General features: G+C 46.0%; 1 protein-coding gene across 1 annotated transcript; it reads left to right on the forward strand.

Annotated features, from left to right (window-relative positions):
- The first annotated feature begins 329 nt into the window (after window positions 1-329).
- On the forward strand, window positions 330-13,900 carry LOC311316079 (glycogen synthase kinase-3 beta-like). The gene is made up of 11 exons (XM_084446829.1): window positions 330-1,058; window positions 1,222-1,415; window positions 1,760-1,843; window positions 4,629-4,739; window positions 4,886-5,016; window positions 6,674-6,780; window positions 10,270-10,367; window positions 11,733-11,828; window positions 12,409-12,595; window positions 12,755-12,847; window positions 13,565-13,900. Exons 1-11 carry the CDS (start codon window positions 959-961, stop codon window positions 13,606-13,608), a joined length of 1,245 nt encoding a protein of 414 aa, XP_084302955.1. The 5' UTR covers window positions 330-958; the 3' UTR covers window positions 13,609-13,900.
- The last annotated feature ends 455 nt before the right edge of the window (window positions 13,901-14,355 follow it).

Raw genomic sequence — 14,355 nt, forward strand, 5'->3', positions numbered from 1 at the left:
TTCAGTGTCTTGCTCAAGGACACCTCGACATGTGGAGGTGCTAGGGTTCGAAGGGGCGCTCTACCTCCTGAGCCACAGCCGCCCGGAAGAAGAATTCAGACCAAGGTGTTGATTCAGACAGACTGGCAGTTTCAGCTTCTTAACACGAGAGGGCGCACTACTCGCACCTCGGTCGACCTGATCTCCCGACGTCTGTTCGCGCGTGCACAATTCCGTATTCCCGTTGTGACGCTTGGTGTATCTGCGCGCCCCCGCCCGGTGAGCCCCTCCGAGGCTTTGCGCCTTTGCGTAGGTTACGTAATTTGCGTTGACTGCTAAATGTCGAGGAAGAGAGGGAGAGGAGACTGCAATGTTTCACATTTGGGTAGCTAGCTAGCTATTCTTTTATCGTCTGACAGGGACCGTGACTTCTGCATTTATGTGTCAGAAGTTGTCTAATCGCCCGGCTGTTTTTGTTGTTCAAAAATCCAGAATTGTGTCCGTTTTCAGCAGATCTGCAAGTCGGGTCGGGTAATGCCAGCTAGCCAGGGACCTAGCACGAGCTAGCCAGCTGACTGTCATGGCGGGGACGGTCTGATGTTTTATCTTCAAATTAAGGATATTATTATTTTTACTTAACCTGGAATTTACATTTTAATGAGCTTAAATATACTTACGGTACTTACTGTATTTTCTATGTATTGTCAACTGGACTAACGTTTCACAGATATAATAATCAGCTACCATCTGTCGGGGGCCTGTGAGTCGCAGCAAGTTGCTAGTAACTTAGCTAGTATAGTCTAGTCTAGTGTAGTATAGTAAAGTAACTTAGCTAGTCTAGTCTAGTCTAGTGTAGTATAGTATAGTAACTTAGCTAGTATAGTCAGCTTGATTTGCTGGGCTAGCTAGCTAGCGTTAGCTATTATTGCATATCAGTTGAAGTCAGTGAGCCCTCCTAGCTAACCAGTGTCGAGGGACAATGCAAGGCAACATGTCCGGCCGACCCAGGACCACCTCGTTCGCAGAGAGCTGCAAGCCGGTGCCGCAGCCCTCGGCGTTTGGCAGCGTGAAAGTCGTCAGTAAGTAGGATGGCTCCTAACGTCAGCGAGCTACTGCCACGACATCAGTGGTTATGAGCTGATGCTTCTGACTGAGTGACTGTTACCTCTCATGCTGCATGTAGTTAGCTAACTAGCCTGGTCAGGATCTGTCCCATGGGCCCGTGTGCTTGTCCCCCACCAGGAGATAAGGATGGCAGTAAGGTGACCACCGTAGTAGCGACCCGGGGCCAGGGGCCAGACCGCCCACAGGAGGTGAGCTACACCGACACCAAGGTGATCGGTAACGGCTCGTTCGGGGTGGTGTACCAGGCCAAGCTCTGCGACTCTGGAGAGCTGGTGGCCATCAAGAAGGTGCTGCAGGACAAGAGATTCAAGGTGAGGTGTGTGTGTGTGTGTGTGTGTGTGTGTTGCACCTGTTCGTGTTTGCGTCTGTTCATATTTGCCTATTTGGTTGTGCAATATGCAATGTAGTTAGCGTTGGTTGTCTCACTCTCCTCCCACTTCCTCTGCCTCTCTCCATCCTTTACTCTCCTCCTCCCTCTCTCTTTCTCTCTCTCTCTTTCTCTATATCTCTCCCTCTCTCATTCGCTCTCTCTCTCTTTCTCTCTCTCTCTGTCTCTCTCTCTCTCCATCCTTTACTCCCCTCCTCCCTCTCTCTTTCTCTCTCTCTCTCTTTCTCTATGTCTCTCCCTCCTCCTCCTGTGTCTCCTCCTTGTCAGAACCGGGAGCTCCAGATCATGAGGAAGCTGGACCACTGTAACATCGTCCGGCTGCGCTACTTCTTCTACTCCAGCGGAGACAAGGTCCGTCTGCCTGTCTGTCTCGGTCTGTCTCCCTGGTCTGCCTGTCTGTCTCCCTGGTCTGCCTGTCTGTCTCTGTCTGGTCTGCCTGTCTGTCTGTCTCCCTGGTCTGCCTGTCTGTCTCTGTCTGGTCTGCCTGTCTGTCTCCCTGGTCTGCCTGTCTGTCTCCCTGGTCTGCCTGTCTGTCTCTGTCTGGTCTGCCTGTCTGTCTGTCTCCCTGGTCTGCCTGTCTGTCTCTGTCTGGTCTGCCTGTCTGTCTCCCTGGTCTGCCTGTCTGTCTCCCTGGTCTGCCTGTCTGTCTCTGTCTGGTCTGCCTGTCTGTCTGTCTCCCTGGTCTGCCTGTCTGTCTCTGTCTGGTCTGCCTGTCTGTCTCCCTGGTCTGCCTGTCTGTCTCCCTGGTCTGCCTGTCTGTCTCTGTCTGGTCTGCCTGTCTGTCTGTCTCCCTGGTCTGCCTGTCTGTCTCTGTCTGGTCTGTCTCTGTCTGGTCTTCCTGTCTGTCTATTTTTAACATTGGTCATGTACATTTTAGTAATTTAGCAGACCCTTTTATCAAAAGTGACTTGTAATAAGTACATTTATAAGTAAGTGAACTCTAGACAAATGTACTTATTAAATGTACGAAGTCATCGTCAGCAAAGCTTTCTGTAAGAACGATATGAACTGGATATGAACCCGGGTAAGGGATATAGTGGGGCATTTCTCATACACATACATACATATTCATATACATACACACACACACACACACACACACACATACATACATACATACATACATATACATACACACACACATATACATACACACTAAAAGTTGAAGTAAGATTGGGTAATGGTGAGAATGTTGGAGAGTTGGATGAAGTCAGTGGCGGAGGAGTGCATGTGTTCAAGACCACGGAAGGATGGATGGAGGATGTTCGAAGGCAAATTTATTCAAACTGATTCACAAAAATGATGTAAAAACAGTGCAAATAATAAAGTGAAAGAAATAATGTCCTACTCTGCAAAAACAGCCTAAAATTTTACATTTGTGAAAGTGTTATTGATATAATGCCGGACTCAGACTACACGATATTTAAAATCCCAACCGATTTTGAAATCAGTTTGCATCACGCACATAAGGAGAAGATTGTTCTTCTCGCAAATCTCAAACAAGCACACACTACAAGATTTGAAAATAACAGCTCATCACACACTACAGGATATTATTGTGTCCAAGGGAGCGAACCATTGCCTCTCGCTTGTAAAGTAGTGACGTAATAATGTAAATATCAAACATGTTTGATATTATCTGGGCCGCCCCGATTGGTCTGCTAGCCGATCGGGAGTTTTAAGATTGGATCTGTAAACCCCTCACATTACAAGATCATCTGGGCCCAACATCGGTACCGACCAACGTTATAGGGAGTAGACTATATAGGAAATAGGCTATATAGGAAATAGGCTATATAGGGAGTTGGCTATATAGGAAATAGGCTATATAGGGAGTTGGCTATATAGGAAATAGGCTATATAGGGAGTTGGCTATATAGGAAATAGGCTATATAGGGAGTTGGCTATATAGGAAATAGGCTATATAGGGAGTTGGCTACATACTGTAGGAAATAGGCTATATACTGTAGGAAATAGGCTATATAGGAAATAGGCTATAGAGGGAACAGCTGTTGATTGTTAAGTAGTACTGTATGTAAATGGTAAATGGACTGCACTTATATAGCGCTTTTCCACCTTAGCGGCACTCAAAGCGCTTTACAATGGCCTCTCCTTCACCGATTCACACACACATTCACACACCAATGGCGGTAGCTGCCATGCAAGGTGCTAGCCTGCTCATTGGGAGCAATTTGGGGTTAGGTGTCTTGCTCAAGGACACTTCGACATGTGAACAGTCGGAGCTGGGATTCGAACCACTGACCCTTCGATCATTGAACGACCCACTCTACCAACTGAGCTACAGCTATGTGAAAAAAAAGCGTTGATAAGTTTACACACGTATGTGCTGCGACTAAATAGTTCTATGCTAAATATTTAAAAAAGCCTTTCCAGATGAACTAGAACCTTACTTTATGAATTTACGAATTATATGTCAGAATGCCAACTAACACCTCGGTGAGTTTCTTGACTTTGAAATTCAATCAATCAATCAATCAAAGCTTTATTTATATAGCGCATTTCATACCCAGAGGCAACACAATGCGCTTTACAGAGAACAAGGGAGGTGGGCATACGACCCACTCTCTACATATTCCAGAGGGAAGCAAAAAAACAGTAATCACCCGGGGGCCAGATAAGTGAGCTGTAAAAATTCTTCCCTGACCCCTCTCAACAAGGCGATCGAGCAAGCTCCAGGAGTATGTTTGTCTACCGGCTAAGAACATTTATAAAGCAATACATTACATTCAATTTGAGAGTTTAACATGTTTTTTGAATGATTTTTCACGGTGCCCACCCACATCCATTGTATGACCAAAACGGTGGTAGAGCAATTATCAGACTTTCTCAAAAGTGCTAGTTTTGTCAACGTTTTGATCTGAACCATTGTATATGATCATAAGTAACCTTAAAACAGGGCTAAACATGCATTTTCCCTTTACTACTCCTTTAATAACATTAATAACACTGTAGTAGACAAGGAACTTGTCTCTCTCTCTCTCTTTCTCTCATCTCTCTTTCTGTCTCTCTCCCTCTCTCTCCCTCTCATACACACACACAGGTAGGCAGGGTAGGTAGGGTGCATAGATGTCTTACGTGTGTGTGTGTGTGTGTGTGCGTGTGTGTGTGTGTGTAGAAGGATGAGGTATATCTGAACCTGGTTCTGGACTTCGTTCCTGAGACGGTGTACAGAGTGTCGCGCCACTACAGCCGAGCCAAGCAGACGCTGCCCACCCTCTACGTCAAGGTGAGACCCCATCGCTCTGAATGGTCTCTCTGGACTCTCACAGACCCCCATCAGCCTGACTGGGCGCGATCTGGACTCTCACCAAGCTCTCAGAATTCTCACGTGTGTGTGTGTGTATGTGTGTGTGTGTGTGTGTGTGTGTGTAGCTGTACATGTACCAGCTATTCCGTAGCCTGGCCTACATCCACTCCTGTGGGATCTGCCACCGCGACATCAAGCCCCAGAACCTCCTGCTGGACCCGGACAGCGGCACGCTCAAACTCTGCGACTTCGGCAGGTAGGAGGAGCGTCACTGACCAGTCACCTCCATCACTGACCAGTCACCTCCACCACTGACCAGTCACCTCCATCACTGACCAGTCACCTCCATCACTGACCAGTCACCTCCACCACTGACCAGTCACCTCCATCACTGACCAGTCACCTCCACCACTGACCAGTCACCTCCACCACTGACCAGTCACCTCCATCACTCTCTTCCTCTGGGCCCTGGTAGAGTGTTCCGCTGGAGAGATTCCTCTTTCCGTTGCTTCTTGACTGCTGCTGTTTGGCTGTTTCTAATCCTTGAGGCCTACACTACCTTTGCTTCTGGGAAGCCAGATCTACTTTCCCTAGAACCCAGTAGGTAATGTTGTGTGAGGTAGCAGGACTCAGGAGAACGTTTCAAGGTTCTAGCTTCCCTAATCTTCCTCTGTGGGACACAAGGCCCCGCCCCCTCCATCTCCTCCTGTCCTTTGCTTGGGGCCGGGTGATTGGAGCACCTTGGCCAGTCACCTGGGGTGAGTTCAATCTGAAAACGGTGTGCACCGTTTTGCTACGGTTTCCAGGTTGAACATTGAACACAGAGAAAACAGTTTCACACTGTTTTAGAGGAAACATGTGGTGGTGGGTGTGTCAGACGTGTTAACTAATCAGCTGACTGATATATGAACCGCCCTATCTTCTCAGCTGCCATAGGTGCAACACTTGCGCAACACAACTCACCATCGTTTCCGTTTCAATAAATGTTTTGCAACGTTTTGTCGGGGCTGAACTCACCCCAGCTTGTTACTACTTGTGATTCAGAACAGGAAATGCTCTTTGTTCTCTACTGACCCCAAGCCTCTACTGGCCATGATGTTGTTCTCTACTGACCCTCTACTGGCCATGTTCTCCACTGACCCCAAGCCTCAACTGGCAATGTGGTTTTCTACTGGCTAATGTTGTTTGGGAAAATTCACCCCATTTTTTTGCTGGCCAACATTATTTATAAGGATGATTTATGATATATTTTCTACCAGTTCCCCTACAGGTATGTAGGCTACTGAAGATGTATCTTACATGTTTTAACCGAGTGATTGTGGTTGGGGTTAGGGTTAGGGTTGTGGTTAGGGTGAGGGTTAGGGTTGGGGTGAGGGTTAGGGTGAGAGTTAGGGTTGGGGTGAGGGTTAGGGTGAGGGTTAGGTCATCTAATTAGAGAACGAAGCCAGCTGAGAGGCTGGAGGGTTACCACTTAGTTTTAATTAGTTTGTGTTTGTGAGTGTTCATAACGACTGCTGGCTGCCCCGCCCCTCTCTCTCCTCGCTGCCCCGCCCCTCTCTGCTGGCTGCCCCGCCCCTCTCTCTCCTCGCTGCCCCGCCCCTCTCTGCTGGCTGCCCCGCCCCTCTCTCTCCTCGCTGCCCCGCCCCTCTCTGCTGGCTGCCCCGCCCCCCTCTCTCCTCGCTGCCCCTAACGGGACATCAATGCAGCGATGGAGGGTGTAGCAGCTGATGTTCATCCCAGATCAAAGCCCATGGATCCAGAGGGGGAACTGATCAACTGACCACCAAATCACACATTTTGCTCGTATGACATCTGGTGGCTGTTTAGTGTTAATGAAGTGTGTGTGTGCCTGTGTGCGTGTGCGTGCGTGCGTGCGTGTGTGCGTGCATGTGTGCGTGTGTGTGTGTGTCCAGTGCGAAGCAGCTGGTTCGTGGGGAGCCCAACGTGTCCTACATCTGCTCCCGCTACTACAGAGCTCCAGAACTCATTTTTGGAGCCACTGACTACACCTCCAGCATAGGTAACACACACACACACACACACACACACAGGTAACACACACACACACACACAGGTAACACACACACACAGGTAACACACGCACACCTGCTACTCCTCCAGCATGTCTTCTCCTCGGCAGCACCTTGTTAACAAGAAACGCTCTGCGCGGATCAACGAACAGGAAGAGGAAGAGGACCATCTCACTTTTTAACCATCTCATCTTTTTAACCATCTCATCTTTTTAACCATCTCATCTTTTTAACCATCTCACTTTTTAACCATCTCATCTTTTTAACCATCTCATCTTTTTAACCATCTCACTTTTTAACCATCTCATCTCTTTAACCATCTCATCTTTTTAACCATCTCACTTTTTAACCATCTCATCTTTTTAACCATCTCACTTTTTAACCATCTCATCTTTTTAACCATCTCACTTTTTAACCATCTCATCTTTTTAACCATCTCACTTTTTAACCATCTCATCTTTTTAACCATCTCATCTTTTTAACCATCTCATCTCTCTAACCATCTCATCTTTTTAACCATCTCACTTTTTAACCATCTCATCTTTTTAACCATCTCACTTTTTAACCATCTCACTTTTTAACCATCTCATCTTTTTAACCATCTCACTTTTTAACCATCTCACTTTTTAACCATCTCATCTTTTTAACCATCTCATCTTTTTAACCATCTCATCTTTTTAACCATCTCATCTCTTTAACCATCTCATCTTTTTAACCATCTCACTTTTTAACCATCTCATCTTTTTAACCATCTCACTTTTTAACCATCTCATCTCTTTAACCATCTCATCTTTTTAACCATCTCACTTTTTAACCATCTCATCTTTTTAACCATCTCATCTTTTTAACCATCTCACTTTTTTAACCATCTCATCTCTTTAACCATCTCATCTTTTTAACCATCTCATCTCTTTAACCATCTCATCTTTTTAACCATCTCACTTTTTAACCATCTCATCTTTTTAACCATCTCATCTTTTTAACCATCTCATCTCTTTAACCATCTCATCTCTTTAACCATCTCATCTCTTTAACCATCTCACTTTTTAACCATCTCATCTCTTTAACCATCTCATCTTCTTAACCATCTCACTTTTTAACCATCTCACTTTTTAACCATCTCACTTTTTGACCATCTCATCTTTTTGACCATCATCTTTTTAACCATCTCACTTTTTAACCATCTCATCTTTTTAACCATCTCATCTCTTTAACCATCTCATCTTTTTAACCATCTCATCTTTTTGACCATCTCATCTTTTTAACCATCTCATCTTTTTAACCATCTCATCTTTTTGACCATCTCATCTTTTTAACCATCTCATCTTTTTAACCATCTCACTTTTTAACCATCTCATCTTTTTAACCATCTCATCTTTTTAACCATCTCACTTTTTAACCATCTCATCTCTTTAACCATCTCATCTTTTTAACCATCTCACTTTTTAACCATCTCATCTTTTTAACCATCTCACTTTTTAACCATCTCATCTTTTTAACCATCTCACTTTTTAACCATCTCATCTTTTTAACCATCTCACTTTTTAACCATCTCATCTTTTTAACCATCTCATCTTTTTAACCATCTCATCTCTCTAACCATCTCATCTTTTTAACCATCTCACTTTTTAACCATCTCATCTTTTTAACCATCTCACTTTTTAACCATCTCACTTTTTAACCATCTCATCTTTTTAACCATCTCACTTTTTAACCATCTCACTTTTTAACCATCTCATCTTTTTAACCATCTCATCTTTTTAACCATCTCATCTTTTTAACCATCTCATCTCTTTAACCATCTCATCTTTTTAACCATCTCACTTTTTAACCATCTCATCTTTTTAACCATCTCACTTTTTAACCATCTCATCTCTTTAACCATCTCATCTTTTTAACCATCTCACTTTTTAACCATCTCATCTTTTTAACCATCTCATCTTTTTAACCATCTCACTTTTTAACCATCTCATCTCTTTAACCATCTCATCTTTTTAACCATCTCATCTCTTTAACCATCTCATCTTTTTAACCATCTCACTTTTTAACCATCTCATCTTTTTAACCATCTCATCTTTTTAACCATCTCATCTCTTTAACCATCTCATCTCTTTAACCATCTCATCTCTTTAACCATCTCACTTTTTAACCATCTCATCTCTTTAACCATCTCATCTTCTTAACCATCTCACTTTTTAACCATCTCACTTTTTAACCATCTCACTTTTTGACCATCTCATCTTTTTGACCATCATCTTTTTAACCATCTCACTTTTTAACCATCTCATCTTTTTAACCATCTCATCTCTTTAACCATCTCATCTTTTTAACCATCTCATCTTTTTGACCATCTCATCTTTTTAACCATCTCATCTTTTTAACCATCTCATCTTTTTGACCATCTCATCTTTTTGACCATCTCATCTTTTTGGTGAACAATCTAGCCCACCAGACTTGAGTTGACTTGTCATAAGCATACATGGGACTGGGCGTTACTCCAATCCCCTGAACACTTGAATGTCAGAGACAAAATATTAGTTCACATTACGTTCCTGCTTGTTCTGGGCAATAAGCGGCATGCGCCCTCTTGTGGTGAGAACTGAGAGTTCTGACACTGCGTAATTTTCTATGCAGAATAATACCATACAATAATCGAATCTAGTCGATTTTCGGAAAATATTTAAGAGAGAAAGTCTAATATCATTTGTGAGCTCAGTTGACAGTGCTAATAGGACACACACGACTACATATCCAACATGGGTATAACACACACTCTCAGACACACTCTGTCTTACACACATTCACATTGTGTGTGTGTATGTGCGTGCGTGCGCGTGTGGCTTCTGTGTGTGTGTGTGTGTGCGTGGGTCTGTGCGCATGTGTGTGTTTGTGGGTCTGTGTGTGTGTGTGTGGGGGGGCTGTGTGTGTGGGTCTGTGTGTGGGGGTCTGTGTGTGTATGGAGGGGGTCTGTGTGTGTGGGTCTGTGTGTGGGGGTCTGTGTGTGTGTGGAGGGGGTCTGTGTGTGTGTGGGTCTGTGTGTGGGGGTCTGTGTGTGTATGGAGGGGGTCTGTGTGTGTGGGTCTGTGTGTGGGGGTCTGTGTTTGTATGGAGGGGGTCTGTGTGTGTGGGTCTGTGTGTGGGGGTCTGTGTGTGTATGGAGGGGGTCTGTGTGTGTGTGGGTCTGTGTGGGGGTCTGTGTGTGTGTGGAGGGGGTCTGTGTGTGTGTGGGTCTGTTTGTGGGGGTCTGTGTGTGTGTGGAGGGGGTCTGTGTGTGGGTCTGTGTGTGGGTCTGTGTGGGGGTCTGTGTGTGTGTGGAGGGGGTCTGTGTGTGTGTGGAGGGGGTCTGTGTGTGGGGGTCTGTGTGTGTGTGGAGGGGGTCTGTGTGTGTGTGGGTCTGTGTGGGGGTCTGTGTGTGTGTGGAGGGGGTCTGTGTGTGGGTCTGTGTGTGTCTGTGTTCTCACAGGTTTTCTCTTCCTCAGATGTGTGGTCAGCTGGTTGCGTTCTAGCAGAGCTGTTGCTAGGGCAACCCATATTTCCTGGTGACAGTGGAGTGGATCAGCTGGTTGAGATCATCAAGGTAGAGAAACACACACGCGTACACACACACACAAGCACACACACACATGCACATGTACATACAGATTGTGTTGTGGGTTCTATTGGTCTTTGTGTGTGTGTGTGTGTGTGTGTGTGTGTGTGTGTGTGTGTGTGTGTGTGTGTGTGTGTGCGTGCTAGGGATGTCACAGTGTGGATTTTTTCCCACCGACTAATAAATCCATGACAACAGCGGTGTTACCGGTAACACCGTCTAGCCTAATCAGAGAGCACTTCCTGTCCTCGTCACCGTGAGACCTGCCTTCCTGTGAACAGCTCTGCTGTGGAGCCCAAGCTCTGGTGGTGATGCCTCCACGGCTGGTCTGCTAACCTGCCATTAGAGTAGAGTAAGACTCGGTCCTGTGCTTCTTTATAATCAGAATTTGTTTATTGCCATGTAGTTTTTCAACATAGTCTGCTGTGCTAGGAATATGCACCATGCCCGAAGCAACCTAGTATGTTGAAAAACTACACGGCAATAAAGGAATAAAGAAGCGCAGGACCGAGAGTAGCGTTTATATCTGACCTCACTCTGATCGCGTATTTGCAGGTGAACTGTGGAGGCAGAGAAGGACTAATCGCCTCCGCAAATCGGTTTTATGAACGGAACACTTCTAGAACAGGCGAGAGAACAGGCTGCTAGAATACGATAGCCAGCTAGCTAATGGCAACCGCCACTAGGTTAGGTTAGCTGAACAGCCAGTAACAGGTGGCTAGGTTAGGGTTAGGGTTAGAGTTAGCTGGGTTAGGGTGAGGGTGAGAGTTAGGGTTAGCTGGGTGAGGGTTAGGGTTAGCTGGGTTAGGGTTAGGGTTAGCTGGGTTAGGGTTAGCTATAGCCTCCCTCTCCTCCTACTCTCTTCATGTGAATTGGAACTGAACCTTGATTCCTCAGGACTAGGGTTAGGTTAGGGTTAGGCTAGGGTTAGGCTAGGTTAGGGTTAGACTCTGCCACGCTCACACGGAGGAGAGATCAGACACTTGTCTGAGTTTGATATGCGAACATTAACTGAAGAGGTAAAACGATGGTGGTGGCGGAAAACACAAGCCTAGTGTGTGTGTGCGCACGCATGTGTGTGTGTTATATGGCTCTACAGTTCTGTGTGTTTGTTTTATGGTTCCACAGATGTGTGTGTGTGTATTCTATGGTTCTACTAATGTATATGTATACGTGTTTGATGGTTCTAGTGTGTACGTGTGTGTGTGTGTATGTTTAGTGTTTGATGGTTCTAGTGTGTACGTGTGTGTGTGTGTGTGTGTGTGTGTGTGTTTAGTGTTTGATGGTTCTAGTGTGTGTGTGTGTGTGTTTAGTGTTTGATGGTTCTAGTGTGTGTGTGTGTGTGTTGTGCAGGTTCTGGGCACGCCCACCAGAGAGCAGATCAAGGAGATGAACCCAAACTACACCGAGTTCAAGTTTCCTCAGATCAAAGCTCACCCCTGGACTAAGGTGACTCCCACTGCGTACTGCATACTACACCCTACTCCCTACATACTACACACTGCATACTACACCCTACCACCTGCATACCACACACTGCATACAACACCCTACTCCCTACAGCCTGCATACTACACCCTGCATACTACACACTGCATACCACACCCTACATACTACACACTGCATACCACACCCTACATACTACACACTGCATTCCACACCCTACATACTACACACTGCATACCACACCCTACATACTACACACTGCATTCCACACCCTACATACTACACACTGCATACCACACCCTACATACTACACACTGCATCTCTCACACTACCATCCTCAGTTCCCTCAGATCAAAGCCCGCCCCTGGACTAAGGTAACTCTCACTGCGTACTGCATACTGCTCACTGCATACTAGACACTGCATACTATACACTGCCTACTACACCCTACTTCCTACACTCTGCATCAGTCACACTCTCATCCTTACGAGAACCGCCTGGGAGCTGGAGAGGCTGCTGATTGGCTGGCCAGAGTCAGGGGTGTGTGATTGACAGGTTTCAGCCATGTGTGATTGGTCCTCAGGTGTTCCGGCCCCGGACGCCGGCCGAAGCGATTGGCCTGTGTTCCCGCCTGCTGGAGTACACGCCCACGTCCCGCCTCACAGCGCTGGAGGCCTGTGGCCACGCCTTCTTTGACGAGCTCCGAGATCCCAACATCAAACTGCCCAACGGACGAGACACACCCCCGCTCTTCAACTTCTCCTCCCAGGGTAACACACACACACACACCTAGCGATGACTGGACACTGTCTGTGTGTGTTTTGGAGTTGTTTACTAATGTGTTTACTAATATGTGCGGGCGTGTTTGCGCGTGTGTGTGCGCGTGTGTGCGTGTGTGTGTGTGTGTGCGTGTGTGTGTGCGTGTGTAGAGCTGTCCAGTAATCCCTCGCTGGCGTCGGTCCTGATCCCCGCCCACGCCCGTAGTCAGCCTGGAGCCACGCCCCCTAGCAGCACACACTCAGGTCAGGACTGCTCCTCTCTCCTCTCCTCCCTCTCGCCTCTACTCTCCTCCTCTCCTCCCTCTCCTCTTCTCTCCTCTCCTCCCTCTCTCCTCTCCTCTGTTAATGTAATTTCAAGTCATCACCCATGTGTTCACTCCAAAAATAGTTTTTCTGTTTTCCTACTTGATTGATGTTCCTGAAGTACGCTGAGTTTATTGTTTTACAACGATAACGAAACCAGAAGTTAACTCCATTCCCACAGAAGAATCTGTTTATCAAGACCATTTGGTCTGTGACGTCACTCACATCCCCTGTACCCCCTATAAAGAGTTCTCCCTGACTCAGTATCCTTGCTCTGACTAATGGAAACACTTCCTGTGTGAGAGACCGCTTTTGCAAAACGTATTTCAGAATAAATCTATTGTCTTTGTTTTAAACCAGCTTGAATCGACCACTCGCGTGCTCTTCTTTTTTAACCAAGTTTAAAAATACTTTCATACCTCCCTCTCTCCTCTACTCTCCTCCTCTCTCCTCTCCTCCCTCTCTCCTCTACTCTCCTCCTCTCCTCCCTCTCCTATTCTCTCCTCTCCTCCCTCTCTCCTCTACACTCCTCCTCTCTACTCTCCTCCCTCTCTCCTCTGCTCCCTCGCTCCTCTACTCTCTCCTCCCTATCTCCTCTTTCCTCCCTCTCTCCTCTCCTCTCTCTCTCCTACACTCCTGTCTGTTCTTGTCTTTCAGATGCACATCACTCTCAGAACGCAGACTCCGCCTCCTCCACCTGACTCCTCCCCCTGCTCTACACCGACCAATCTGAAGCCTTTGTCTGTCTGCTCCTACCCCAGACTTCTCCTTACACAGTATATATATGTTAATGTATATATATATGTGTGTGTGTGTGTGTGTGTGTTTATATACATGTATATATCTATGTCTTGCTTGCTTGCCTGTAATCTATGCGTCTGTATGTGTGGGATATGAGTAGCTGTACCACAACAACACTACTTGAATGCCTGTTTGGAACTGATTTTTTTTATTTTATTTTGAAAACAGACCTTTTAATTTCTATGAAAGTGTGCTCTGTCTTCTCTGTACATATTGGCTGTGATATGACTGGACCAGACCAATGGTTAATAAATAAGAGTTAATCTACAACAACAACTGTCTGACTACTTCTTGTCTGTCTGATGACCTGTCTGACTACTTCCTGTCTGTCTGATTACCTGTCTGTCTGATGACCTGTCTGTCTGTCTGACTACTTCCTGTCTGTCTGATGACCTGTCTGTCTGACTACTTCCTGTCTGTCTGATGACCTGTCTGACTACTTCCTGTCTGTGTGATGACCTGTCTGTTCTGTTGTCGTGGTATCCCATAATTCGCTGCCTCCGCATCAGATGGTGCCCTTCCCTGCACTGATGTCTGTCTCAGTGTTAAGTTGCTTTAGTGTTGATGATGAAACCTTCTGAGATGTTCTATATCAGGGTTGTGGTTCTGTCAGGTCAATAATCTCACTACTTTAGAGAATCCCCTCC

This window comes from Borostomias antarcticus, assembly GCF_949987555.1.
Source record: "Borostomias antarcticus genome assembly, chromosome: 12".
NCBI lineage: Eukaryota > Metazoa > Chordata > Actinopteri > Stomiiformes > Stomiidae > Borostomias > Borostomias antarcticus.